General features: G+C 42.0%; 1 protein-coding gene across 1 annotated transcript; it reads right to left on the bottom strand.

The window, feature by feature from the left end:
* Positions 1–504: 504 nt before the first annotated feature.
* LOC120231732 (major allergen I polypeptide chain 1-like) lies at positions 505–27,439 on the bottom strand (the record flags this gene model as incomplete). The annotated part of the gene is made up of 3 exons (XM_039231957.1): positions 505–655; positions 1,706–1,893; positions 27,370–27,439. Coding segments are annotated over 3 exons (288 nt in total), but the record flags the coding sequence as incomplete, so codon positions are not given.
* Between the last annotated feature and the right edge of the window lie 173 nt (positions 27,440–27,612).

Here is a 27,612-nt window from a genome sequence, read left to right as displayed (position 1 = left end):
AGGGCTGCTTCTCACCCATGATTTTCTGTGGCCCCACCAGAGAGGCTCTGGAGAGGGGAGGGGTTTTAGTTTTATAAGTGGGAATCATAGGCTCAGAGAAGGACTAACATAGGCACAGCCACACGGTGAGCTGAGCCGTCTCCCGGCAGTGGGCACGCAGATGCAGCAGGTCCTGACGCCCAGGAGCCCTGTAATCTTTGGCAGGCACTCTGGCCCCAGTCTCCTCACTTGTAAGACTGGGACGATTACTCCCATCTCTCAAGGTCACTAGGAGGCTGAAATTTGGAAGATAACGCATGTGAGCTGTGGGTCCTGGTCCACAGAGGTACTCAGACATGCTGGCTGTTCTAATGATCATCACTCCTACCCCCAACTCTGGAATTCACTGGAGGAAGGACTTCTGACTACATTCAAATCCAGCCACAGTTGGAAGGCACACGGGTGGTCCCCCGCTGCAACACCCCTCCGCCCCCAATGCCCAGCCCAAGAAGCAAGCACTGTCCATGAATTGCAAGGCTTTTATTGCTGGAATCCTCTCCTTAGACACCTGGACATGGCAGACTGCTGAGACTACTTAGTGATCAGTTCAGTGACTTCCTTAGGGCTCCTGGCAGTGATGGCTCCATTAACACAGAGGATGTTGGTATATTTTTTCCTGCAGAGAGAGAAAGTCAGGAAACCTGGTGAGACCTCGAGGGGTATGAGAGACATCAAGCTCTACTGAGCACTCACTGGACACTTTCTGGGGAGGAATCTCTAGGCTTGTTTGGAGAGTGGCTTCTGGATCCGAGCAGGCAAAGGTGGTTCTTCCCAATCTACTTCACAACAAAAGAATTCCAGGGTGTGCCTAGAAACTTCCTCCAGTGAAACAGAGTGAAGAAGAGGGGTCACTATGGTGGGATGGAGGGCAGTCTTGGATAGAAATGATGGAACTTGGAGAGAAAGAGGTTGACAAGAAGGTCCTGGCAGGGCTCCATATGCACCCGTGGGCACCTGGGAGTCTCCAGGAATGAGCTGATCCATCCTGCTTCCTCCTTCTGCCCTCCGGACACTTGTTGCTGAAGCAGTAGCTCCTTTCCACTTTTGGGGCAGCAGAGAGAGGATTAACTGTGATTCTCCACCCAGGGCATCTCAGGCCTGGGCAGGGCAGGAGGAGGGCTTTTGGAAGCTGCCTCTCCTCTCCTCTCCTCTCCTCTCCTCTCCTCTCCTCTCCCCTCTCTTCCCCTCCCCCACTCTTCTCTCTTGGTATGTGAGGCACAGAATGGCCCTCTGGGGTCCAGGGAATGAAGACAAAGGAGGGTTTGAGAGGGGGGATGGAATATGGAACTTGAGGAGTTACAATAAAAGGAGCCGATGTTTGGGGATAGGAAGGACCTAGTGCCGTTGGAAGATGCAGTCTCACGTGCTGGAGATGCTGGAGTCGGGAAGGCTGAAGCTGAGGGCCTGATGCTGAAGCCAGGTGATCCCAGGAACAAGCTGGCGGCCCTGCAGTGTTGAAGAGCCTGGGCCAGCCCCAAAGCCCAAGGGCTGGGCTGTCTTCCCCGCACCATCCTCTCTACTTCCCCATCCATGGGGTACTTCTCCTCCCAGATTCCCAGGGAAGGGTCATGGTGGAGAGGAAGAGTGAGCACCCCCCGTCCTGCACTGCCCTTAGCAGACCCCCGAGACAGGGGCCAGAGGCACAGACACACAGAGCTAGACCCACCAGGACACTGAAAACATGCTCCTTATCCTCTTCTGTCAGTTTTGTATCAATGCAATTCTTCAGATTTCTGGCATTTGCCAATACAGCTGGTTCTGAATTGTATTTTGCCACTTCTTCAACATATTCATCCACGGTTCCATTCAGAAATAAGTCAACGTCCCTCTTCACGGCTGGGCAAATTTCACAATCTGGAACACAAAGACAAGCTGACTCCCTTGAAAGACCTTCATCAGGACACATGCTTCCCTTCCCCTTCCCTCCATGCTCAGAAGCGCCCTGATAAGGTGTTAGAACCACTGGAGAATCTGTGTCCCCAGACACCCATGTTCCAGACACCTACTTCCACTGGCGATTAGGAGCAAAGCAGCCCAGAGAAGCACGAGAACACGAGCCCCCGTCATGATGCAGTGGCAGGTGCTCCCTCCCCAGCCTGGAACTCTTTTATACCTGCTGTTGGCCCCAACAGTGGGGCGGGAGGGGCCTGCGCCTAACATATCCTTTCCCAAGAGGCACTGCCAGGCCTCTCTGGGCCACAACTCGGAATTGCCTGGAGGCTGTGGAGGGAAGAGATGTATGTGTGGGCAAGATCCTAAGTCCCTGAATTAACAAATGACACTAACTTGGCTGCCCTTCCCCATCTTGAGGGCTCTGTCCAAGTGTCAGCTGACTCCAGATGTTTCAGAACTGAAATTTCCTAGGTTGACTGGGAAAAAGGGCAAAAAAGTCTCCTAAATCAGGCCTCTGAAATGATGGCCAATGTCAACTTGTCATTACATGTGACCTTGAAGATGGTCTGGTCTCAACTTATGGATTTTTCAGGAAACCCAGTGCTTAGCTAGTGGACTCACATCTAGCAAGTACCAAAAGAAGGCCAGTTTCCGGTGGTTCCTGCCCTGCCTTCATCATGATCTGTGTCCTTGACCTGCTCAATGGCCTCCCTTGAGCTACACTCCTGAATCTGATTCTGGAGCCCTGAATCCTCCCCTACATGCTGGCGCCCAGGTTCCAGTTGTCTCTTGACCAAGTCCTGTCACTTGGTTACTTTAATAGCACCTCAGACAGACACAGAAATACGATTTTCCCCCAACCATCTTCTTTCTTTGAGTTTCTCTATATTGTTCATACTATTCACACCATTATCTCTCTGGAGATACAATCCGAGGAAAAGCCAGGCTACTTCTGTGGCCTGGGTCTGCTGTGTGCTCTGCGTAACCAGCAGCCCACCAAAGGCCTGCTGCTTTTCTGAATCTATCCCTGGCATTCTCTCCTCCCTCACTGGTCTCCTTTCTGCTTCTTGACCATGCCAGGGCCTGTGCACGAGCTGTCCCCACTTCCTGGGACGCTCTTCCTTCAAGTACGTGATTCATGGCATAATTTCTCAGGGATCTTCAAACATCACCTTAATAGAGAGACTTTCCCGTGTGCTTGATCCCTTCTATCAAGGCTCCCTGCCCCCGCCCCACAAGCAGCACATGCTGTTCTCCCCCACTTCGTCTCCCTCCATAGCACTCCTTGTCATTTGCTGATCATCTTCCACTCCCTCTTAGATGTATAATGAGCTCCAGGAGAGTGAGGGATCTGCCGTGTGTGCTGCTGTATCCCCACAATGAGGAGAGGGACCAAAGTGCAGCAGGGGCTTCTCAAATGTTTGTTGAAAGAAACAAATGTTGATGAAAGAAAGGAATATCTCATTTCTGTGGAGCTGATAACCAAGAACATTCTTACTGAATGCTTGCTTGCTGCAGGTACCTGCCTGGCCTTTTCTCTGAGTTATCTGTGGACACAATAAGGTTTGCTGGAGCCCAGAGCTGAAGGTAAGACAAAAGTTTTCTGACCCCAATCAGAACCTTATGCCAAACAGGATTCACATCCGGTAACTGCTCTTGGCTCAGAGGCACCGAGTCCTGAGCTCCAGCTGTCATATGGCCATCATGGAGCCACTCCAGTCATGATGCCCTGAGGTCATACCCATGAAGGTCATCTCATGACAAGCTCATGTCACTGCAGATGTCCCTTACAGGTTCCTGGGCATCTATCAGCTTGGGAACATGAGTATCATATGCCCCAGACTGGCCATGCTTGCTCTTTCTCTACTGGGACAGAATTTCAGTGTGGTGGGGGGCACCTGGACAAGGGTCACATGTCTGCTGTCATTCACTAGGCACTTCCTTCAAGTTCTGCCCAGCTCTGGGACATCGTGAAGCCAGATTTTGGAGTACTGGAGTAACACAGTTAGGACACTGATGTCTGTGCAGATCCACTGGGTGCCTGCCACAAATCCATCTGAGATATCTCCAGATATGGGGACATTTGCAAAGGTCAAGGGCACTTGCTGGATGAGGTCTTGCAGTATATGCTGTCCTTTCCTAATGCAAGTTTTTTTTAAAATTCTTTTTTTTTTTTAATGTTTTTTATTTATTTCTAGGAGAGAGAGAGAGACAGCGTGAGCAGGGGAGGGTCAGAGAGAGAGGGAGTCACAGACTGAAACAGGCTCCAGGCTCTGAGCTGGCAGTCAGCACAGAGCCCGACGCGGGGCTCGAACCCACGAACCGCGAGATCATGACCTAAGTGAAAGTCGGACGCTTAACCGACTAAGCCACCCAGGCGCCCCTAATGCAAGTTTTTTTTAAAATGCATTTTTATTTGGGGATAATTCTAGACTTACAGAAAAGTTGCAAAGATTTGTCAAAACCAAGAAACTGACAGTGACATATTACTACTAACTAAACTCCAGACTTTATTTAGATTTTACCAGTTTGTCCATTAATATCCTCTTTGTGTTCTAGAATCCAGTCCACAGCCTACACACACTGCATTAATTGTCATGTCTTCCCAGTCTCTTCTAGTCTGTGATAGTTTCTCAGTCTTTCCTTGTTTGTCATGGCCTTGACAGTTTTGAGGACTGGCCAAGAATTACAGAATGTCCACTAGGCTGACTTTGTCTGCTGTTTTTCTCATAATTTAGACTGGGGTTCAGACTTTAGGCTTGGGGTTTGGAGAGACACCAAAAAGGTGAAGTGCCATATTGTCACATGGTAATATGTCTTATCACTGGTTATGTCAGCCTTGATCATTTGATTAATGTAGAGTTTGCCAGGTTTGTGCATGGTTTTCCCTTTTCCCCACCTACTCTTTGGAAATGAATTATTAAGTCTAATCCACTTGCAAGGAGGGCAGGCAATAAAGTTCCACCTCCTGAAGGGGGAATATCTATGTGTATTATCTGGAATGTTTCTGTAAAGAATATCTGTCTCCTATCTCTTTATTTATTTATTTAAATTATTTATATCAGTATGGACTCACAGATATAATTTTATGTTTTAGGTTATCAATCAATACAATGTTATTTCTTTTGTTTGCTCATTTGTTCTAGATTTGGCCACTGGGAGCTTCCTTCTAGAATTTTCATGGACTGTCTCACCTTGTTTGTGCCAATAAACTACTTTCCTAGATTAGAAGGTTGAGTTTAACTCTTGAGAGAATTTAAGCACCTCTGGTTGACCTAGCACCCTGATCTGCAGAGCTCCAGCTCACAGTGGACAAGGGCGACAAACTGTACAACCCCACAACTATTCACTGATGTTTCTGGATGGGTTAGTAAATCCAACCTCCTCTTGGGACTAAGTTCACTGATGGAAGAGGGTGATACAGGGCCAAGGCTGGAGCTACTTAGAGTCAAGAAGGTGCCCAGGCATTTTCTCCCTTAAGGGTGAGAGTGAATCAGGTGTCATGATCCTAAACTGGAGCATTACCAGCCCTTGAAAAAGCCCACACGCCCTAGAGTCCTGAGACTCCCCTAGTAGGGAGTGATTTGGAGCCCAAGGATGGTGTCCACCCATTTTCAGGGCTTGGTCCAGAAACTGCAACAGTTAGAGTGTTCAAGAGGCTTGAGTTGGGGCTAGCACCCCATACTTATCTACAGGACTTAAACCTGGGCACAAGTATAGTTTTGGTATGATCTTTTGTCTACCTGTAGTGGCATAGACCTGTCCGTGACCTCTCCTATGATTTTCATCTCTTTATCTTGGGAGAGTATTGCATTTGGAGCCAGGATAGTTTGGGGAAAGGAGTAGTAGGGAACAGGGGTGACAGCTGGGACTGGGACAACAGAACAGTTGGCTCAGCATGGAATAATTTAGACATGTCAGCTCCAGTTGGTTTCTGGCAAAGGAAAAACCACATCCTCTCCAAGAGCTTGGCCCTCAAGAGTAGGAAGGGCTTCCACTCCTAACAGCCCAAGGGCTGACAGAGCCACATGTGCCAGGTCCCTGCCCACAGGACTTTGGAACTCCTAGGAGGAGTGTGGGCTGGGCTTAAGGAAGCTAGTAGTTTATAAAGCAGCAGAAATCCTGTTCTGAGTGGAGCATTCTGGCAGTTGACATGATGAAGGGGACACTGCTTGTGCTGGCATTGCTGGTGACCCATGGGTTGGGCATCAAGATGGGTGAGAGTCGAAGGAAGGAGATGACCTTCCTCATCCCTGCCCCACTTTATCTCACTCCTTCACCTCCCATGGTGATCTCCAAACAGATTCTAGCCACAAAGTTAGGAGGCAGCTGGGAGATTATTGTCCAGGAGTCCTGCAGAATCCCCTTGAGGTTTTTAGTCATTGAATGGAGGGAGAGGTTTGGAGATGGAGGGGTCATCAGCTGTGCACACAGTAGGGGATAGTTAGTTGGGGTAGTGGTGCTTATTTGAAAGGTAGAAACAGGCAGGCTGGGATGCCCAGAGGTGCCAGTCAGGTACCTCGTGCTGCTCTCTTCTGCTGAGAGTGCCTCATAGAAAATGTTCAGTCTGTCTGGGATGTAAGCAGTCCTGGGAGTGGGCAGGTCTCTGCGGAAGGTGAGTCAGAAGACACTGGATATATGCGATTTACTTTCAAGTGGTGGGGAAACAGGAACCTTCTACCAGTCTGATTCTTTTGTTAAGGTGTTTTCTGTTTGTGTCTTCAGTGGAAACTTGCCCCATTTTTTATGACGTCTTTGGTGCAGTGCTCAGCAGAAGTAAGATAATATTGAACCTCGCACTCAAAAAAGTCAATGCTACTGAACCAGAAAAAGCAGCCATGGAAAAAATCCAGGATTGCTACAAGGAGAATGGACTCCAATCCGTGGTCTTGGACACGAAGGCCATGGTAATTTCCTATTCTTCTCTGCCTCCCCAACCTTCACAGCACACATGCAGCATATTGTAATATTCCACATACAAACAGACCATGCAGTCAGGGCCTACATAGCAGGTAAGGGCTATAAATAATCAAGCTCATAAACCCTTGCTCCACTCTACAGCACATAAAATATGCAACCTCATGCCATGTGCACATCCAGGCTGTTCTTCTACCACACATGTCCCTTGTGTGCCAATTACCTTGCACACAGCTGGAAAGTAGGAGACTAATAACGGTGCAACGTAGAAAGTGTGTTGATTCATGTAATTTTTTTTCTAAGTTAGGGGAGCCAGTATTGCAGGAGTATGATTTTAACCTTCCACAGGAAAGAGAAAGTCCTTCTTTCAGCTCCTGCACGTGTAGGAGCCTTGTCAGCTATGTTTTAGGAGTAATGAATCTAAGGCGCCTGCCCTTAGACTCTCTTCCCCAGAAGGGACTCCCTGGCCTTGGAAAGCTTCTGGTTTTTCGTTTTACTTCCCTTTGTGCCCACCTTGATGGCTATTCCTTTGGCTCAGAGTCTCACTTCCATCTGTATCATTTCAGGGCCTAAAGTCAGATTTTCCACTCTGTTGTTTTGGTGCCTGAGGCCCCCGAGGCAGCTTCTAGCTACATGGAGCTGCGCCCGAGCACTAGTCAGTGTAGTTCCTAGTGAACTATCGTTTTCTGTTATTTTTCTTGTTGCACAGTTAGGTAGATTTTGATTAGTCTGTCTCTATTTTCCCTTAAGTGCTGATTCTGTAAAATGAGGGATTTGTGAAGAAGTGGAATTTCTTGCATGGCTATGGGTACACAGGGCACACAGGGTTGTTTACAACACACGCATACACATTCCATAATCCAGTACACCTGACAGATGAGTCTCAGGTGAGGGAGACATCACGTGGACCCAGACTCAGCTACCTTGCCCCTCACCCTTGCCCAGCCCCCATCATACCCTCCAGAATCATCTCCTCTTTTTGCCTCCCTCACTGGTTGTTCAGGTTCCCTCCTGACACGTGTGTGGGTGACTGGGGAGCCATCTTCATCCGGGTCTGACTGAGTGCAGCCCTCTCTCCAGCAATCGGTCTGTGGGCTAGAGGTTCTTACTGGGGATGGAGCCGAATAACGGGTTAAGGAACGAGGTGATCCTGGGGGAATGGATAGCCCTGCCCTGTGATCAGGTCTGCTCTCCCTCCTCATCTTCCTTTCTCCCAGTTATCCATCACCACCAGCAAAGACTGCATCTCCAACGTAATACTCTGAAAGATGTAGCAGTTTCCAAGCTGAACCTCTGGAAGATGAGTTTTTGCCCCTGATGCCTCGTCCGAGTTCCAGCCTCCTGTTCTGTTCTCCTTGACATCTAAAGCTGGAATCCAGACACCTGTCCTCACCTCATTCACTCGCAGTCAGACTGACTGTAATAAAGTAACTGCAGCTTAGCAACGTGTGCCCCATGTCTGTGTTCTGTGTGGGAAGCGTGCAAGGTCTGGCAGGAGGTCCTGGGACGTGGCAAAGGGAGGTGACATGGAGGTGACATGTGTGCTCATTGAGAGCATGGGGACTGGAGGCAGGCTGAATCAGGAGCATAGGTGAGCAGTTTCACCTTCCCCAGGCTATTCTCTCATCTGTAAAATGGGCATTGTGTGTGAGGATTAAATTAAATAACATATATGTAATCCCAGGATTCATCACCATGGAAGGATAAAAATGTTGTCCACGTAGCATATTTCCAGCTCTGGCATTTGTCATAGCCACAGAGCCTCTAGTCCCTTAAATGTCACCCTGGCAGGGCGCCTGGGCGGCTCAGCCGGTTAGGCAACCAACTTCAGCTCAGGGCATAATCTCACAGTTCGTGAGTTCAAGCCCAGCATCAGGCTCTGTGCTGGCAGCTCAGGGCCTGAATCCTGATTTGGATTCTGTGTCTCCCTCTCTCTGCCCTATCCCTCTTGAGTGCGCCTGCAAGTGCGTCCTCTCTCAAAAATAAATATTAAAAAAAATGTCACCCTGGCAATTGAAGGGTGACTCAGGTGATGACCTGAGTGGGTTTATCATAAATCCTCTTTGTGTCCCAGTGATACTCGCCATTTTCTGCTTTTTAAAAAAAATGTTTAATGTTTATTTATTTCTGAGAGAGACAGACAGAGAGAGAGAGAGAGAGCACACAAGTGGGGGAGGGGCAGAGAGAGAGAGATACAGAATCCAAAGCAGGCTCCAGGTTCTGTGCTGTCACCACAGAGCCTGATGTGGGCTCGAACCCACAAACTGTGAGGCCATGACTTGAACTGAAGTTGGACACTTAACCAACTGAACTACCCAGGCGCCAAACCATTTTCTGCTTCTTTGGTGGATGTCTTCTGAGGAGGCCAACCTTTCTGCAAGAACTCTCAGTTCCACTGCTGTTCTTGGGTTCTGCCAGTGGAACCAGGACCTCCATGCAGTCTTGGCTCAGGAGGAAGGGAGAAAAGAAGTGGATGGAAGAAACTAACCCGGAGGGAATGGCTGTCATGGAGAGATCAGGCTCTTAAATCTTACTTGCAGGATATGCCACCTCTGGCAAGTGTCATGAACCTTCTCAGTCTACTTCTAAAAGCATCAAATGGGCAATTGTAGTTATTATTAGGCTACCTATGAAGATACACAGCAAGGACTAGATTTTACTTTTATTTCCTAGAGACTAGGGTGCTCTAGGGGTCCAGTGAGTATGGCACAGAAAATGGCATAGTAGGGGCGCCTGGGTGGCATAGTTGGTTAAGCGTCCGACTTTCGCTTAGGTCATGATCTCGCGGTTCATGGGTTCGAGCCCCGTGTCGGGCTCTGTGCTGACTAGCAGCTCAGAGCCTGGAGCCTATTTCAGAGTCTGTGTCTCCCTCTCTCTCTGACCCTCCCCTGCTCACGCTGTCTCTCTCTCTCTCTCTCCTAGAAATAAATAAAAATATTTAAAAAGAAAAGAAAAGAAAAGAAAATGGCATAGCAGATGACACCTCTCTACATTCTTGGGCAGGTAAGCACAATAAGGTCATATTCAGGGGCCAGGGGCTTGAGTTCTGGCTCTTCTCTGTCCTAGTGGTTGGATTTACACATTTTCATTCACCTGTCTGCTCATTTTACACCTACCAAGTTTGCTAGACTGAACATTAAGTGTTCAGGTCATACTAAATGTCTGCAATTTTATTGAGAAGTACAAAATAAAATTTGAATTGATAAAGGGCTAAATCATACCCCATATATATGGAATAAATTGACACTATAGAAATGTCAACTATTCCCAAATCCATCTAAATTAATCTTTGTTCCAATGAAAATTGATTTAAAGTTTATCCAAAAGAATAAATTCTTTTTTTAAAAATTTTAATGTTTTATTTATGAGAGAGAGACAGCATGATCAGGGAGGGTTAGAGAGAGAGGGAGATACAGAATCCAAAGCAGGCTCTAGGCTTTGAGCTAGCTGTCAGCACAGAGCCTGATTCAGGTCTCGAACCCACAAACTGTGAGATCATGACCTGAGCTGAAATCGCACACTTAACCAACTGAGCCACTCAGGTGCCCCCAAAAGAATAAATTCTTGAATTGATATTGAGCAAGACAGTTTAGAAAAATAAGAACCATGAGCAATATCTTTCTCACTAGTATAAGACTATCACTAGTTTTAGTAGAGAAATAGATGGTCATTGTGATAGAAGAGTAAACAATGAGCAGGACAGAAGAGATAGAAGAGCAAGACAGAAGAGAAACAAGAGCAAGATCTTTCTCACTAGTATAAGACTAACACTAGTTTTAGTAGAGAAATAGATGGTCATTGTGATAGAAGAGAAAATACATAAATAGACTCAAACATAGTTCAAGATATAATAGAGACAGCTTATTGAGTCATGGAGAAAGAATGGATTTTTTTTAATGGCATTGAACAAAATGACCAAAATATTTAAGAAATTAAGATGACCTGCCAAGCCCTTCCCTGTGGATTAATGTGGACTAATGATTTAATTGCCATAGTTCCAATAGTTAATTATCCATTTGTCATGAGTGATCTCTCTCTCTCTCTCTCTCTTTTGACTTTCATGATATCATAGTCTATTGGTTTTTCTCTCCTTTACTGGGGCATCCTTCTCAACTTCTTTTCTGGTTACTTGTGTCTTACACCAGCAATCATTGTCTTTGCATCTCTCTTCTATGCAGACTCACTTTCTTCCAAATTTAAATCTCCAAATCCAGTACTAAAACACTTAAAGGCACAAAATTGGCTCTCACTAAATGTTTGTTGAATTAATGAATATTGAAAAAACTCTAAATTCCTCCTCAAGGCCAAATATGCACAGGATTTATACAAACAAAAGACTTGAATGGGAATTTTTAACAGCATAAAAATGTCATTTCCTTCTAAAAATCGCAGTTTATTTTTTTATAAACTGGATTTTTGAATAGGACTTTTTGAAGAAAAAAGTACTTTACTTAAAAAAATTTTTTTTTGAGAGAGAGAGAGAGTGAGTATGCGAGAGGCAGAGAGGGAGAGAGAACCTTAGCCGGCTTCATGCCCAGCACAGAGCCTGACATGGGGCTCAGTCCCATGAGCCTTGAGATCATGACCTGAGCTGAAATCAAGAGTTGGCCAGTAAACCAACTGAGCCACCCAGTAGTCCCTAAAACAAAATCAGGAGCAGCAAGGCCTATGAAATATTAAATTTTATTTGTTTATTTATTTATACCTGAGAGAGATAGAGAGAACAAGAGAGCAAGAGAGAGCGCATGAGCAGGGGAGAGGGGCAGAGGGAGAGACAGAATTCCAAGCAGGCTCCACACCCAGCATTCATCCTGACTTGGGGCTCAATCCCATGACCCTAGGTCATGATCTGATTTGAAACCAAGTGTTAGAGGCTCAAATGACTGAGCCACCTAGGTACTCCCATGAAATATTAAAAGATAAACATCACAGGCAGATAAATGGATTATCAAAAGAGGCCAGACATAGATCTAAATAATCATGGATTTTATGATAAAGGTAACTTGCAAGTAAGTGAAGAAATTAGGATTATTTCATAAATAGAATGGTGCTGGATCAACTGATTAAACATTTGGGAAAATTAAACTATTGGATATCTCTCTCACAGTTTTCTTCAAAATAAACTTCAGATAAGTTGAAGTCTTACATATTAAAAGAAAAATTTTAAAAAGTTTATATATTTGTTTTGAGAGAAACAGAGATAGTACAAGTGGGGGAAGGGAAGAATGAAAGGGAGATAGAGAATCCCAAGCAGGCTCCACACTGTCAGCATGGAGCCCAACATGGGGCTTGAATTCATACCAGGAGACCATGACCTGAGCCAAAACCAAGAGTAAGACACTTGACCAACTGAACCATCCAGGTGCTCCAAGGTTTATATATTTAAATAGTGAGACAGAGGCATTTCCTGGGGGGATTGAGGCAAGATGGTGGAGAAATAGGGAGTTCCATACTTCCCACCTGCATCTCTCAAAGAAGGGCTGAAGCCAAAGGATTCTTAACCGCAAGAGGATTCTGAACCGCAAGAGTTTGGGAGGAAAAGAGACAGAGTCCACTAAGAAGACAGCCTCATAGGGCTTCCTCCAGAAAGAAACCAAAGTACACATGGTGGAAAGTCCCAAATATCACTACGAGTAGGGAAATAAAATAACCAAAGTCACAACAAGAGAGACCAAGGGACACCATTAAAAGAACACTTCCTGAATGGATAGGCCCTGGGCAGTCTATGAGCCTCCTTTTATGTAGCAGTACTTGCAGATGCAGAGCTCATAAGCTTTTAAAACACACAAGAGACAGAAAACGAGCCAAAATGATGAAACGGAAGAACTCTCCTCAAAAGAAGTTCCAGGAAGAAGTGACAGCTAAAGAATTGGTCAAAACAGGTATAAGCAATATAACTGACCAAGAATATAGAACAATAGTCATAAAATTCATCATTGGGCTTGAAAAAGGCATAGAAGACACCAGGGACGCTATTGCTACAAAGATTATGGACCTTAAAAATAGTTGTAATGAATTTATAAATGGAGGTGGCCACTCCACGGATTGAAGAGGCAGAGAGGAGAATAGGTGAATTAGAAGACCCAATTATAGAAAAAGAGGAAGTCGATAAAAAGAGAGATAAATTGATACAGGAGTATGAAAAGAGAATGTGAGAACTGAGTGATGCAATCAAACGAAACAATATCCATATCAAAGAATTCAATAAGAAGAAGAAGAGAGAGAAAGGGGCTAGAGGGGTACTTGAACAAATTATAGTCTAGAACTTCCTCAATCTTAGGAAGGAAACAGACATTGAAATCCAAGAGGCACAGAGAACTCCTCTCAGATGTAACTTGAATCAATCTTCTGTATGACATATCATAGTGAAACTGGCAAAATATAAGGATAAAGAGAGAATTCTGAAAGCAGCTAGGGATAAAAGTGCCCTAACATACAAAGGGAGACATATTAGGGTAGTTGCAGGCCTATCTACTGAAACTTGGCAGGCAAGAAAAAGATGGCAGGAAATCTTCAATTTGATGAACAGAAAAAATATGCAGCCAAGAATCCTTTATCCAGCAAGTATGTCATTCATAATAGAAGGAGAGATAAAAGTTTTCCCAAACAAACAAAAATTGAAGGAATTCATCACCACTAAACCAGCCCTACAAGAAATCCTAAGAGGGACTCTATAAGAGAAATGTTGCAAGGAAAACAAAGTCCCAGAGGCACCACTACAAGCATGAATCTTATACAGAACACTGTGACTCTAAACCCATATTTTTCAATAATAACACTGAATGTAAATGAACTAAATGCTCCAATCCAAAGACATAGGGTACCAGAATGGATTAAAAAAAAAGATCCATCTATTTGCTGTCTACAAGAGACTTATTTTAGACCTGAAGACACCTTCAGATTGAAAGTAAGGGGGTGGAGAAATATCTATCATGCTATTGGAACTCAAAAGAAAGCTGGAGTAGTCATACTTATATCAGACAAACTGGACTTTAAAGTTAAGGCAGTAACAAGAGATGAAGAAGGGCATTAATGGTAATTACAGGGTTTATCCATTAGAAGAGCTAAAATTATAAATGTCTACACACTGAATTCTGGATCACCCAAATACAAAAAACAATTAATCACAAACAGAAACAATCTTAATAAGAATGTGCTAATAGCAGGAGACTTTAATACTCCACTTGCAGCAATGGATAGATCAACTAGACAGAAAATCACTAAATAAACAATGGACCTGAATGACACATTGGACCAGATGGATTAGACAGATATCTTTAGAACTCTACATCCCGAGGCCATGGAATTCACTTTTTCTCAAGTGCACATGCCACATTCTCCAAGATAGATCACATACTGGGACATAAATCAGCCCTCAATAAATAGAAAAGAATTGAGATCATACCATGCACACTTTCAGATCACAATGCTATGAAACTTGAAATCAATCACAGGAAGAAGTCTGGAAAACCTCCAAAAACATGGAGGTTAAAGAACACCCTACGGAAGAATGAATGGGCCAATCAGGCAATTAGAGAAGAAATTTTAAAAATATATGGAAACAAATGAAAATGAAAATACAACAATCCAAACTCTATTTGTATGGAGCCACAAAAGATCCTGAATAGCCAAAGTAATATTGAAGAAGAAAACCAAAGCGAGAGGCATCACAATCCCGGACTTTAGCCTCTGTTACAAAGCTGTAATCATCAAGACACTATGGTATTGCCACAAAAACAGACATAGACCAATGGAATAGAATAGAGAACCCAGAATTGGAAGTGCATGGCCATTAGTCTTTAACAAAGCAGGAAAGAGTATCCAATGGAAAAAAGACAGCCTCTTTAACAGATGGTGCTGGGAGAACTGGACAGCAACATGCAGAAGAATGAAACTAGACCACTTTCTTACAACATAGACAAAAATAAATTCAAAATGGATGAAGGACCTAAATGTGAGTCAGGAAACCATCAAAACTCTAGAGGAGAAAGCAGAAAACAACCTCTTTGACCTCAACTGTAGCAATTTCTTACTCGACACATCTCCAAAGGCAAAGGAATCAAGAGCAAAAATGAACTACTGGGACCTCATCAAGATAAAAAGTTGCACGGCAAAGGAAACAATCAATAAAACTAACAGGCAACTGATGGAATGGGAAAAGATAGTTGCAAATGACATATCGGATAAAGAACTAGTATCCAAAATCTATAAGGAACTCACCAAACTTAACACCTGAAAAACAAATAATCCAGTGAAGAAATAGGCAGAAGACATGAACAGACACTTCTCCAAAGAGGACATCCAGATGGCCAACAGACACATAAAACCATGCTCAGCATCCCTCCTCATCAGGGAAATACAAATCAAAACCACACTGAGATACCACCTCACACTGGTCAGAGTGGCTAAAATGAACAAATCAGAGGACTCTAGATACTGGCGAGGATGTGGAGAAACGGGCTTCCTCCTACATTGTTGGTAGGAATGCAACCTGGTGCATTCTCTCTGGAAAACAGTGTGGAGGTTCCTAAAAAATTAACACTAGTACTCTCCTATGACCCAGCAATAGCACTGCTAGGAATTTACCCGAGGGATACAGAAATGCTGATGCATAGTGGCACATGTATCCCAATGTTCACAGCAGCACTTTCAACAATAGTCAAATCATGGAAAGAGCCTAAATGTCCATCAACTGCTGAATGGATCAAGAAGATGTGGTTTATCTATACAATAGAATACTACATGGCAATGAGAAAGAATGAAATCTGCCCATGTGTAGCAACATGGATGGACCTTGAGGGTGTTATGCTGAGCGAAATAAGTCAGGCAGAGAAGGACAGATACCATATGTTTTCACTCATATGTGGAACAGGAGAAACTTAAGAGAGGACCATGGGGGAGGGGAAAGGGAAAAATAAGGAAAGGGAGGGAGGCAAACCATAAGAGACTCTTAAATACTGGGAACAAACTGAAGGTTGATGGGGTGGGGGAGAAGGGAAAAGGGGTGATGGCCATGAGGAGGGCCCTTGTTGGGATGAGCACTGCGTGTTACATGGTAAATATTTGATATTAAACTATAAAATAAAAAAAATAAAAAAATAAAGTGCATTTCCATATAAAAAAAGAGTGAGACAGAAAAATCCCATAAGTCTTAGAAAAAAATTATAGAATATTTTTATAATCTTAAAAAAGACCTTCCCAAAGGTATGTATATTTATATATATGTATAATATATATAATATATATTATATATACATACAGAGGGTATAATACTTTTTAAATATTGTTCTATAGAGACAGAGCAAGTAGGGGAGAAGGACAGAGAGAATCTTAAGCAGGTTTCACACTCAGTGGATGAATGAAGGGCTTGATCCCACGACACTGGGATCATGACCTGAGCCAAAATCAAGTGTCAGATGCTTAACTGACTGAGCAACTCAGGCGCCCCGAGAGTATAATACTTTTATGATACTTTTTTTTCACATTAAAATTCTATTTGGAATAAAATTGGCTCTTTAAAACAAAAGACTAGGATAACAATCTATATTGGGATTGAAAGTGCATATAGAAATAAAATGTATGGCACAATCTACAAATGCCAGGGGAGAAGAATGGATGCTTACTGTTCTTATGGGTTTTTTTTTTATACCAGATGTGAAGAGACGTTATTACTTGAATGTTGAGTGTGATAAGTTAAAGATGTATACTATTAAATAAAACCACTTTAAAATCACTAAAAATAAGTGAATATATAAAAAAATATTGAATTGTAAAAATAGTTCAAGGGACACCTGAGTGGCTCAGTCAGTTAAGCATTCAACTCTGGATCTCAGCTCAGGTCATGATCTCACTATTCATGAAACTGAGTCCTGCATCAGGCTCTGTGCTGATGATGTGGAGCCTGCTTGGGATTCTTTCCCTCCTTCTCTCTCTGCCTCTCCCCCACTTGAGCTGTCTCTGTCTCTCTCAAAATATATAAATAAAATAATTCAAAATTAGGCAGAAGAAGGACAGATGGGACAAATGGGAAATAAATAGCAATGTTATAGTTATAAATCCAATATATCAGTAATCACTTCAAATACAAATAGTTTAAAAATTCTTTTTAAGAGATGGAAATTGTTATAGTGAATAAAAAAGACTCCAATACATGCTGCTGACTATAGGAAACCCACTTTTTTTTTCAGAATATATGTATTTTTAATTTGAGTTGACACACAATGTTACATTAGTTTTCAGGTATACAACATAGCAGTTTACAACTTTATTTATTTATTTTTTTACAAATAGTTTATTGTCAAGTTGGTTTCCATATAACACCCAGTGCTCATCTCCACAAGTGCCCTCCTCCATGCCCATATCCCCCCTCCCCCCGCAACCCATCAGTCCTCAGTTTGTTCTCAGCATTCAAGAGTCTCTCAGGGTTTGCCTCTCTCCCTTTCCCTCACCATTTCCCCCCTTCTACTCTCCCATGGTCCTCCGTTAAGTTCCTCCTAATCCTCCTATACATGCAAACATATGGTATTTGTCCTTCTCTGCCTGACTTATTTCGCTCAGCATAACACCCTCAAGGTCCATCCATGTTGCTACACATGGCCAGATTTCATTGTTTCTCATTGCCATGTAGTATTCCATGGTATAGATAAACCACATCTTCTTGATCCATTCATCTGTTGATGGACACTTAGGCTCTTTCCATGTTTTAGCTATTGTGGAGAGTGCTGCTATGAACATTGGGGTACATGTGCTCCTATGCCTCAGCATTTCTGTATCCCTTGGGTAAATTCCTAGCAGTGCTATTGCTGGGTCATAAGGGAGTTCTATTGTTAGTTTCCTGAGGAACCTCCACACTGTTTTCCAGAGGGGCTGTACCAGTTTACATTCCCACCAACAGTGTAGGAGGGTGCCCGTTTCTCCACATCCTCGCCAGCATCTAGAGTTCTCTGATTTGCTCATTTTAGCCACTCTGACTGGCGTGAGGTGGTATCTCAGTGTGGTTTTGATTTGTATTTCCCTGATGAGGAGGGATGCTGAGCATCGTTTCATGTGTCTGTTGGCCATCTGGATGTCCTCTTTGGAGAAGTGTCTGTTCATGTCTTCTGCCCATTTCTTCACTGGGTTGTTTGTTTTTCGGGCGTGTAGTTTGGTGAGTTCCTTATAGATTCTGGATATTAACCCTTTATCTGATATGTCATTTGCAACTATCTTTTCCCATTCCGTTGGTTGCCTATTAATTTTCTGGGTTGTTTCCTTGGCTGTGCAGAAGCTTTTAATCTTGATGAGGTCCCAACAGTTTATTTTTGCTCTTGATTCCCTTGCTTTTGGGGATGTGTCAAGTAAGAAGTTGCTGCGGTGGAGGTCAAGGAGGTTGTTTCCTGCTTTCTCCTCTAGGGTGTTGATAGTTTCCTGTCTCACGTTCAGGTCCTTTATCCATTTTGAGTTGATTTTTGTGCATGGTGTGAGAAAATGATCTAGTTTCATTCTTCTGCATGTTGCTGTCCAGTTCTCCCAACACCATCTGTTAAAAAGGCTGTCTTTTTTCCATTGGATATTCTTTCCTGCTTTGTCAAAGATCAGTTGGCTGTATACTTTTGGGTCCACTTCTGAGTTCTCAATTCTGTTCCATTGGTCTATGTGTCTGTTTTTGTGCCAATACCATACTGTCTTGAGGATGACAGCTTTGTAGTAGAGGCTGAAGTCTGGGATGGTGATACCTCCCGTTTTGGTTTTATTTTTCAGTATTACTTTGGCTATTCGGGGTCTTTTGTGGTTCCATACAAATTTTTGGATAGTTTGTTCTAGTTTTGAGAAGTATGCTGGTGCAATTTTGATTGGAATTGCATTGAATGTGTAGAGTGCTTTAGGTAGTAATGACATCTTAACTATATTTATTCTTCCTATCCATGAGCATGGAATGTTTTTCCATTTCTTTGTGTCTTCTTCAATTTTCTTCATAAGTTTTCTATAGTTTTCATCATACAGATCTCTTGTATCCTTGGTTAGGTTTATTTATAGGAAACCCACTTTAAATGTAAAGACAAAATATATAGGCTAAAAACAAAGTGTTGGGAAAAGATATGATAACACTAATAAAATGAAAGCCAGAGTTCCTACATTTGTAGCAGATAGAGTATATATATTTTTAATGTTTTATTTATTTCTGAGAGAGAGAGAGGCAGCCTGAGCAGGGGAGGGTCAGAAAGAGAGGGAGATACAGAATCCGAAGCAGGAGAGATCATGACCTGAGCTGAAATCAGACGCTTAGCCGACTGAGCCACCCAGGCGCCGCACAAAGCAAAGAATGTTATAAGGAATAAAAGAAATTATTTCACAATGATAAAAGGGTCAATCCAACAAGAGGATGGATATACCAATCCTAAACATTTTTACACTTAATAGCAGGGCTTCAAATTATATGAAGCAAAGAAGGGTGCCTGGGTGGCTAAGTTGGTTAAACATCCAACTCTTGATTTAGGCTCAGGTGACCTTATGATCTTACAGTTTGTGAGATTGAGCCCTGAATCAGGAGCTCTCCTTGAGATTCTCTCCCTCCCTCTCTGCCCTTCTCCCCTATTCATACCCCCTTTCTCTCTCACTCAAAATAAATATATTAAAAAAAAACAAATTACATGAAACAAAAACAGTAGAAATGAAAGAAGTAGACAAATCCAAAATTATAGAGACTATATCATTTCTTAATTATTGTTAGGACGGAAAATCAAGAGGATAGAGGAGATTATGACAACACTAATAACGAATGTGACCTGATTGACATTTATAAGACATATTACCTAATGATAACATCATTCAAATAATTCTAATTCTATTCTATGACTACAATGAGTTTAAATTAGAAATCAACCATCAAAAGATATTTGGCAAGTGTTCAAATATTGGGAAATTAAATCATATACTCTTAAATAGTCCACAAGTAAAAAAGGAAATCAAATGAGAAATTAGAATGTACTTTGTTCTGAATGAAAATCAAAGAACATCCATTAAGATTTGTGGGGTACTGCTAGCATTCAGGGGCAAATTTATAGCACTAAATGCCAATATTAGAAAATAAAGATCTTAAATCAATGACTCTCTCTTGGAAAACTAGCAAAGGAAGAGCAAACAAAATCCAAAGTAAACAGAAGAAAAAAAAATAACAGTGACTAGAGTAAAAGCCACTCAAATATAAACTGTAAAATAATAAAGAAATTTATGAGACTCCATATCTGGCTTTTCAATAAAACTCATAAGCATCTAGCCACATTGATTAGAATTAAGAAAGAGAAGATACAAATAACCAAATTAGGCTGCTTTATAGATTTTTTTCCTTACAGTGCTTTAGAGATGTCTTCCATACACCATAATTTCTCATGAGAATTCAGATGTCATTCTTATGACACTACTCCTGTATATGTAATGCATCATTTTTCTCTGGCAGCTTTTATGATTTCCTTCTCTCCACTCCCCTCTCCAATTTATTGAGATATAATTGACATATAACATTGTGTAAGTTTAAGGGGCATCTGGGTGGCTCAGTCGGTTGAGCGTCGGACGTCGGCTTAGGTCATGATCTCGCGGTTTGTGGGTTCGAGCCCTGTGTCGGGCTCTGTGCTGGCAGCTAGCTCAGAGTCTGGAGCTTGTTTCAGATTCTGTGTCTCCCTTTCTCTTTGACCCTCCCCTGCTCACGCTGTCTCTCTCTCTCTCAGAAATAAATAAAAATTTTAAAAAAACATTGTGTAAATTTAAGATGTATAATGTGTTATTTTGATACATTTATATATTACAAAATGATCACCACCATAACATTACCTAACACCTACATCCCATTATATAATTACTATTTCTTTTGTGTGATGAGAATATTTAAGACATTCCATTTTCAAGTATGTAATATAGTATTATTAGTTATAATCACCACGTTGTACATTAAATCCCTAGAACTTAATTTTATAATTTCAGTTTGTATCCTTTGACCAATGCTTCTGATTTTCTCCACCCCCAGGATCTGATTAGCACTACTGTACTTTGTTTTTCTGAGTTTGGCTTTTTTAAAATTCCACATATAAATGAATGTATATAGTATTTGTCTCAGTCTAACATTTCACTTAGTGTAATGCCCTCAAGTGTCATCCAAGTTGTCACAAATGACAGGTTTCCCTTCTTTCTCTGCCTGAAAAGTATTCAGTGTGTGTGTGTGTGTGTGTGTGTGTGTATGTATATATGATTAGCAATGTCAAGCACATTTTCATGTGCCTATTGGCCATCTTTATGTCTTCTTTGGAAGAGTGCCTATTCATTTTCTCTGCTTTTTTAAAAATAGGGTTTTAAAAGTATTGAGTTGTATGAGTTATTTATATATTTTAGATACTAACCCCTTATCAGAGAGATGGTTTACAAATATTTTCTTCCATTCCATAAGTTGCCTTTTCATGTTAATTTTTTTGCTGTGCAGAAGATTTTTATTTTAACTGATTAACCACTTAATTAATTAAACTTCCATCCTTGTTTTTATTCAAACATATTTCATGTAGTCACAATCTGGGCAGAATCTATTTCTATCCTGCCTTTTTTTTGTTTGTTTTCATCTGTTACATAAACCTGTTCCACGTTTTTCTATGCTTTTATTGTTTTCCTTTGAATTGGCTGTGTACTTTTTTTTTCTTTTCGAATTTTTATTCAAATTCTAGTTAACATACAGTGCAATATTGATTTCAGGAGTAGGATTCAGTGATTCATCACTTAACATACTACACTCACTGCTCATCATAACAAGTGCCCTCCTTAATACCCATCATCTATCAAGCCCATCCTCCCCACCTTCCTCCATCAACCTTGTTTGTTCTCTATTGTTAAGAGTCTCTTGTGATTTCCCTCTCTTCTCTTCCCCCTCCCATATGTTCATCTGTTTTGTTTCTTAAATTCCACATGAGTGAAATAATACGGTATTTGTCTTTCTCTGACTGACTTATTTCACTTAGTTTAATATACTCTAGCTCCATCCATGTCGTTGCAAATGGCAAAAATTTCATTATTTTTGATTGCTGAGTAATATTCCACTGCACATATATACTATATCTTCTTCATCCATTCGTCAGTCAATGGATATTTGGGCTCTCTCCATAGTTTGGCTATTGTTGATAATGCTGCTATAAACATCAGGGTGCATGTATCTCTTTGAGTCTGTATTTTTGTATCCTTTGGGTAAATACTTGGTAGTGCAATTGCTGGGTGGTAGGGTAGTTTACTTTTAACTTTTTGAGGACCCTCCATACTCTTCTGCAGAGTGGCCGCACCAGTTTGCATTTCCACCAACAGTCAAGTGGGCCCCCTTTCTCCACATCCTTGCCACACCTTTCATTTCTTTTGTTGTTAATTTTAGCCATTCTGACAGGGTGAGGGGGTATCTCATCATGGTTTTGATTTGTGTTTCCTTGATGATGAGGGATGTTGAACATCTTTTCATGTGCCTGTTAGCCATCTGGAAGTCTTCTTTGGGAAGTAGTGACTTTCTGAAGAAGAGGTCCTGGAGCGCCCTGCAATGCAGTGCACCCTGTTTAGAACCTGGCACTTCAGGAGAACATCCTATGTGGGTTTCTTCCACCCTGCTGTTGTGTTGGAGTCATTTTTCCTTTCAATGCAGTCATCTGCACGCCTCTCTGCCTGTTGTGGGCTCTGCTTGTTCATCCTCGCTGTTTGGGGGCTCCCTGGCATGGATGTCTGTTTTTCCCCTTTCTCAGTGCTGCCGGCTCCCTCTCCACATAGACAGCTTTGCTCTCAACCACATCTTCACACTTCCTACCTTCTTTGTTGTGGCCTCTTTTCTACCTTTGGTTGTGGAGTTTGTTCAGCTAGTCTTCAGATCGCCCTCTAGTTATTTACACTATTGTGTTATCTAGTTGTATCTGTGGGATGAGGTGCACTTAGATTCCTCGTGTTCCCCCATCTTCCCAGCCCCATACGTTCTTATTTCTTGTGTAATAGGCCATTAGTTCCTTTTAGTAGATTCCTGGTAGTATGTTCCTAGGTCAAAGGACACATGTACTTAAATAGATTACTATTTAAGATATCTACAAAAGATTGATAGCTCCCCCCCCGCCCCCAATTGAAGTTCCTCTAAGAGTGATCTTGAGTTATTTTACTTTATGACACGTTTTGACTTTTGTTCTAAGGGGTTATGTTACATTTCTTGCTAGAGGACAAGAAGTTTTTTCCATGCTGAAGGAATTGAATTTTGTGGTTGTAATAAGTAGATTCTGTCCAACTTGCCTGCAATCTGAAATTTTAAGTTCCCCAATTTGCATAATTAGAGTTCAGAAAGTTTTCTATTTTTTAAAGCAGAATCCAATTTTAGGATGAGACCTAGTTGTGCTAAATATATTCTTTCATCACCTGCTTATGATAGGCATGGTCAAGTTTCTCTTAATCACGAAGTATTCAGTTTTAAATAACGGTATGTTCATTTAGAATAACATCTCTAGTGTATGAGTGGAATTCATAATTATTAGCATTAAATGGCCTTGGGCAATAGAAAGCTACCCCTCACCCCAATATTTCAAGGAGGTAGGGTTAAATACTTCGAGAAATTTAGCAGGGCTTGTAACAATGAGCGAATACATGAAGAAAAAGATGGGTAGGAAATCATGGAGTTCTATCTGGCCCCTTGTTACATGTGAGTACTAAGATTTCTTTTTTTTTTTTTAATGTTTATTCATTTATTCTGAGAGAGAGAGAGAGAGAGAGAGACAGAGAGAGAGAATGAGTGAGCATGGGGAAGGGCAGAGAGAATCCCAAGCAGACTCCATGCTGTCAGTGCAGAGCCCAATGTGGGGCTCAATGTCATGAACTGTGAGATCACCACCTGAGCCAAAGTCATACACTTAACTGAAACACCCAGGTGTCCCCACAAACAGGGCTCTTGACACCAGCCCTTAGAACCTGGCCAACCTACCATAGCAATGGCTATACACTATTGGTCAAACATATGCACACCTGACACTTCCCACTGAGTTCACCCTTGAGTCTAGTGTGAACCTAACACTTGTCATCTAAATAATCAGGGATGTAGGATGTCAGAGTTCCTCAAGGATGGAAGGAGAGAACATGAAGGTTTTGTTGGAGGCTCTGCACAGGCTCTACACTGGGCATTCTGGGGTCAGGTCTGGGCCAGATTGGGAGTGGATAGGTCTTCAAATCAGCGACAGAACTAGACTCTTGGATTCAAAACTTTGGCCTATTGTGTAACGCATAGGCTTATTACAAAGTGATAGATGAAGGACGAGCCAGTAACAAGGATAAAGATCTCTACCAGAGGTCTCAGCAGGAATCTCTCCTTATGGTAAAAATAGATGATTTTTTGATGTCTTGGGAAGCTAGCATTCCAAACTTACTTATTGCCATGAGTCTTGGGACAGTTTCAGAATCAATATGAACTGGCTTCTCTTCTCCTAAATTCATATAGTAAAATTTCCCTTTGACCAGTTAATTTTTAACAGCAAAATCATTTACTGTAAATAGTGCCTAACAGAAAAAAGAAGGCAGGGATAGTGGAAGGAGTGGGTTCAGTATGGCATGTGCTTTCCTATCTCCTTACTGGCATATTTAAAACCAGCTTACTTATTATGCTTGTGAGTTTCCACTCCACCTACCCCTAGATTTCTCTTTATTCTCTACTAATCAGAGTGGCTCTATCCTTTCTAGAGCGCTCACATGTTAGGTTTCAGCTTTGAAGCAAGTTCTTTAAGAGCTGGACATAAAGAGCTATTGAAACAAAAGGACTAACCTTCTATTTAAACTTCTCACCTTTGCTCCAGCCCCATCTAGTTTTTTAAGGTTAGCCACTCCCTTCACCCCCACTTAATTTATGTGCCAAATATCTGAAGACTCATAATGGGAAGACTTCATAATTCTCCCAGGAAGGTTATGAGACAAAGCAGCAACAATGAATAATCTTTATGTAAGATTTACTGGATGGACCAAGCACGGACTTTATGTCTAAATGTAGTTTACAGTGGTTGCAAACTGGTAGTAATCACAGAATTTGTCCAAAAATAAAATTATGTAATCTCTAGAAAAGAATGGTACTTTCATACAAGGATATTGAGAAGCCCCATAACATCTCTTTTCAAGGACAGAGTGACCAACCAAATAAGCAAAACAAAACAGAAAAACAAAGCAAATTGAGTGACAAATTAAAAAAAATAAATTTACAAGGAAATTCATAAAATCTTGTTAACGGTATTATCATATGCATATTATGAGTTACCTGTGTCTACTATGTTACCACAAGTATTTTAAAAACTGAAATTAAAAAAAATTCCCTGGAAAGGGAATTACGAATAGGAGATAGATCAGAATAAAGGATCCAGAACGCAATACGGACGCTGACAGATGGAAATCACAGACAGCTATTTAAGACTCATGAAGGATAAAGCAGAAAGAGCTACTAACTGGCGTTCACAAAAGGAAAGAGTGGGGAAGAAGCAACAATGAAGGGAGGAGACTGCTGAGCACAGGAAGATGCCACTTCACACATGCTCAACAAATCCCATGCAGGAGAAAAATCAAAGAATTTCACACTATCAACCATGCAGAAACTTTAGAAAACACATTTGGTTACTGAATCCAGTTCCAAACTCCAGAATTCTATGGAGGGAAAATCTTTCCTAGTCTCCACACTTCACCTTTTTTTTTTTTTTTTTTAATGTTTTGTTTATTTCTGAGAGAGAGAGACAGCATGAACAGGGGGGTCTTAGAGAGAGAGGGAGACACAGAATCTGAAGCAGGCTCCAGGCTCCGAGCTGGCAGTCAGCACAGAGCCCGACGTGGGGCTCGAACCCACGAACCGCGAGATCATGACCTAAGCGAAAGTCGGATGCTTAACCAACTAAGCCACCCAGGCGCCCCTCCACACTTCACCTTTAAAATCTTACATTTTTCTGGGGCACCTGGATGGCTCAGTTGGTTGAGTGTCCTCTTGGTTCCAGCCCTGGTCATGATCTCACAGTTGTGGGATTGAGCCCTGTGTCACACTGAGCAAGGAGCTTACTTGGTTCTCTCTCTCTCTGCCTCTCCCTCACTTGCTCTCTCTCTCTCTTTAAATAAATAAACTTAAAAAAAAAACACATTTTTCTATGTAACTTGTATTTTTAAATTTATTTTTAAATTTACATCCAAGTTAGCATACAGTGCAACAATGATTTCAGGAGTAGATTCCTTAATGCCCCTCACCCATTTAACCCATACCCTCCCCCCACAACCCCTTCACCAACCCTCTGTTCTCTATATTTAAGAGTCTCATGTTTTGTCCCCTCCTTTTTTTTTATTATTTTTGTTTCCCTTCCTTTATGTTCATCTGTTTTGTATCTTAAATTCCTCATATGAGTGAAGTCATATATTTGTCCTTTTCTGACTAATTTTGCCTAGCACAATACCCTCTAGTTCCACCCACGTTGTTGCAAATGGTAAGATTTCATTCTTTTTGATTGATGAGTAATACTCCCTCATATATATATATATGATATATATATATCACATTTTCTTTATCCATTCAGCTGTCAGTGGACATTTGGGCTCTTTCCATACTTTGGCTATTGTCGATAGCACTGCTATAAACATTGGGGTGCATGTGCCCCTCTAAAACAGCACACCTGTATTCCTTGGACAAATACCTAGTAGTGCAATTGCTGGGTAGCAGGGTATGTACTTTAACATCAAAAAGGCCTTTGCTCTAAAAGAACATTGACCAAAAGATGTGCAATTCTCAAAGAAGGAAATATTAAAGCCAATAGATACATGAAAAGATTCTCAAACTTATTCACAATAAAAGATATGCAAATTTAAGCCACATTGTGTCACAATTTCACACTTAGCATACTGGCAAAATTTGAAAATTTCAAAAAATCAAGTGCTGGCAGTAATAGCTGGCAGCCAAAATAACTATAACCATGCTGGGAGTGCAAATTGGTACAATTTCGTAATACAATTTGCCATTATATAATAAAGATGTGGTTGGGAATATACTTTGTATTGGCAAATATTTTCTTGTTAAATATTGTAAGCCTTAAAAATTTTTTTTTTAATTTTTTTTTTTAGAGACAGAGAGAGACAGAATGTGACCAGGGGAGGTGCAGAGGGAGGGACACAAAATCTGAAACCGGTTCCAGGCTTCTAGCTGTTAGCACAGAGCCCAATGCGGGACCCGAACCCACAAACCATGAGATCATAGCCCGAGCAGAAGTCCAACACAACGACTGAGCCACCCTGCTGCTCCGATTGTAAGCCTTAAGAAGAATCTAGGTGGTGTCACAGTTTTTTTACAAACTACTTTTGCCACAGGAATTAAACACCACACCCACAAGATATATACCAAGGTGGAGCCATTGTCTGATGAATCTGATGCACGTAAGTACTTGACATATACAAGAAAATTCATGGTCACACGATTTATAATTTAAAAATAAGTACAATTAAAATGAACAATTATAAATTGAAAAAAAGTAATAAAGGATAAACCCAAAGACACACCCGCAGTCGGCTGCTTTGGCCAATGAACAGCTACAGGTAGTGCGCGTTTGGGCCGGCGGGTGGGGCGAGGTCAGCTCTTCTGGAGACAGAGGTGGGTCGGGCGCTACCAGTGACCGGAGGAGTGAAGGTCGTTTTCCTCAAAGCGCTCACTCGAGTCTGCCATTTCTGAGTCCTTCGAGGACCAGTACACGTGACGGCGGCAGTCAGTGTCACAGCCACGACGCGACTGCACACATTTCCGGG

The sequence above is a fragment of the Hyaena hyaena genome, unplaced genomic scaffold (assembly GCF_003009895.1).
Source record: "Hyaena hyaena isolate Hyena2069 unplaced genomic scaffold, ASM300989v1 scaffold_61, whole genome shotgun sequence".
Taxonomy (NCBI): Eukaryota; Metazoa; Chordata; class Mammalia; order Carnivora; family Hyaenidae; genus Hyaena; species Hyaena hyaena.
The sequence above is the reverse complement of the archived record's forward strand: the minus strand, read 5'-3'. Positions and strand labels throughout refer to the sequence as shown.